Raw genomic sequence first — 704 nt, forward strand, 5'->3', positions numbered from 1 at the left:
ATTTATTTATTTTTTTTATTTATTTTTTATTAGTATCCGTAACAAGAAAAAGAAACAAAAAGAAATGAAAAACAGAAAAGAAAAGAACAAAGAAAACAAGGATATAGAAAAAAGAAAATGAAAGAAAAAAGAAAATTAATAATAATAATAATAATTAGAAAATCATCAAAATGCGTAAGATGTAATTAATTGTTTTTTTCTTTTCTTTTCTCTTTTCTTTTTGTCGCTTTTGTCCTTTTTCTTCTTTCAATATTATTCAAAATAAAAAAAAATTTAAAATGGTTTGCATAGTGCTAAACTATGATCGACTCCTAATGCTAATTTTTTTCCTTTTCCAGGAAGGCATACCTGAAAAGAAATCTTCGTTAATATTTTTTAAAGTATATCGAAGGGATTTTACCGGAAAAGGTAAGAACGGGGGGAGGGGAAGGAGGGGAGGAAGGGGGGGGAGCGATGGGAAAACTCTCACCCTCAGTGGGAAAAATTGATCCGCGTTATTATTGATCATCAAACCCAAACAATTTTCTTGATTTTTTCCCCACATGTATATTTCCCCGTAGTTATTTATGGCTCCGCAATAGTGAACTCCGCAGTGTACGGACACGACTCTCGAATCCTTTTGAAAATCGTTACGACCGAATAAAATTGATGGTATCACTTCCGGTTGAAATGATTGCGAAGCGTTCGGACCTCGGCCCAATATT

General features: G+C 32.5%; 1 protein-coding gene across 1 annotated transcript in view; it reads right to left on the minus strand.

The window, feature by feature from the left end:
• Positions 1-273: 273 nt before the first annotated feature.
• Positions 274-704, minus strand: part of Phum_PHUM503160 (Williams-Beuren syndrome chromosome region 16 protein, putative) — a gene marked incomplete at both ends in the record, with an annotated part of 1,578 nt that continues 1,147 nt past the window's right edge. The window contains 2 exons of the mRNA XM_002430833.1: positions 274-348; positions 470-704. The exon at positions 470-704 is cut by the window's right edge and continues 31 nt beyond it. Coding sequence (XP_002430878.1) covers positions 274-348; positions 470-704 — 310 coding nt within the window. The remainder of the gene's footprint in view (positions 349-469) is intronic.

The sequence above is a fragment of the Pediculus humanus genome, genomic scaffold (assembly GCF_000006295.1).
Source record: "Pediculus humanus corporis 1103172108269 genomic scaffold, whole genome shotgun sequence".
Taxonomy (NCBI): Eukaryota; Metazoa; Arthropoda; class Insecta; order Psocodea; family Pediculidae; genus Pediculus; species Pediculus humanus.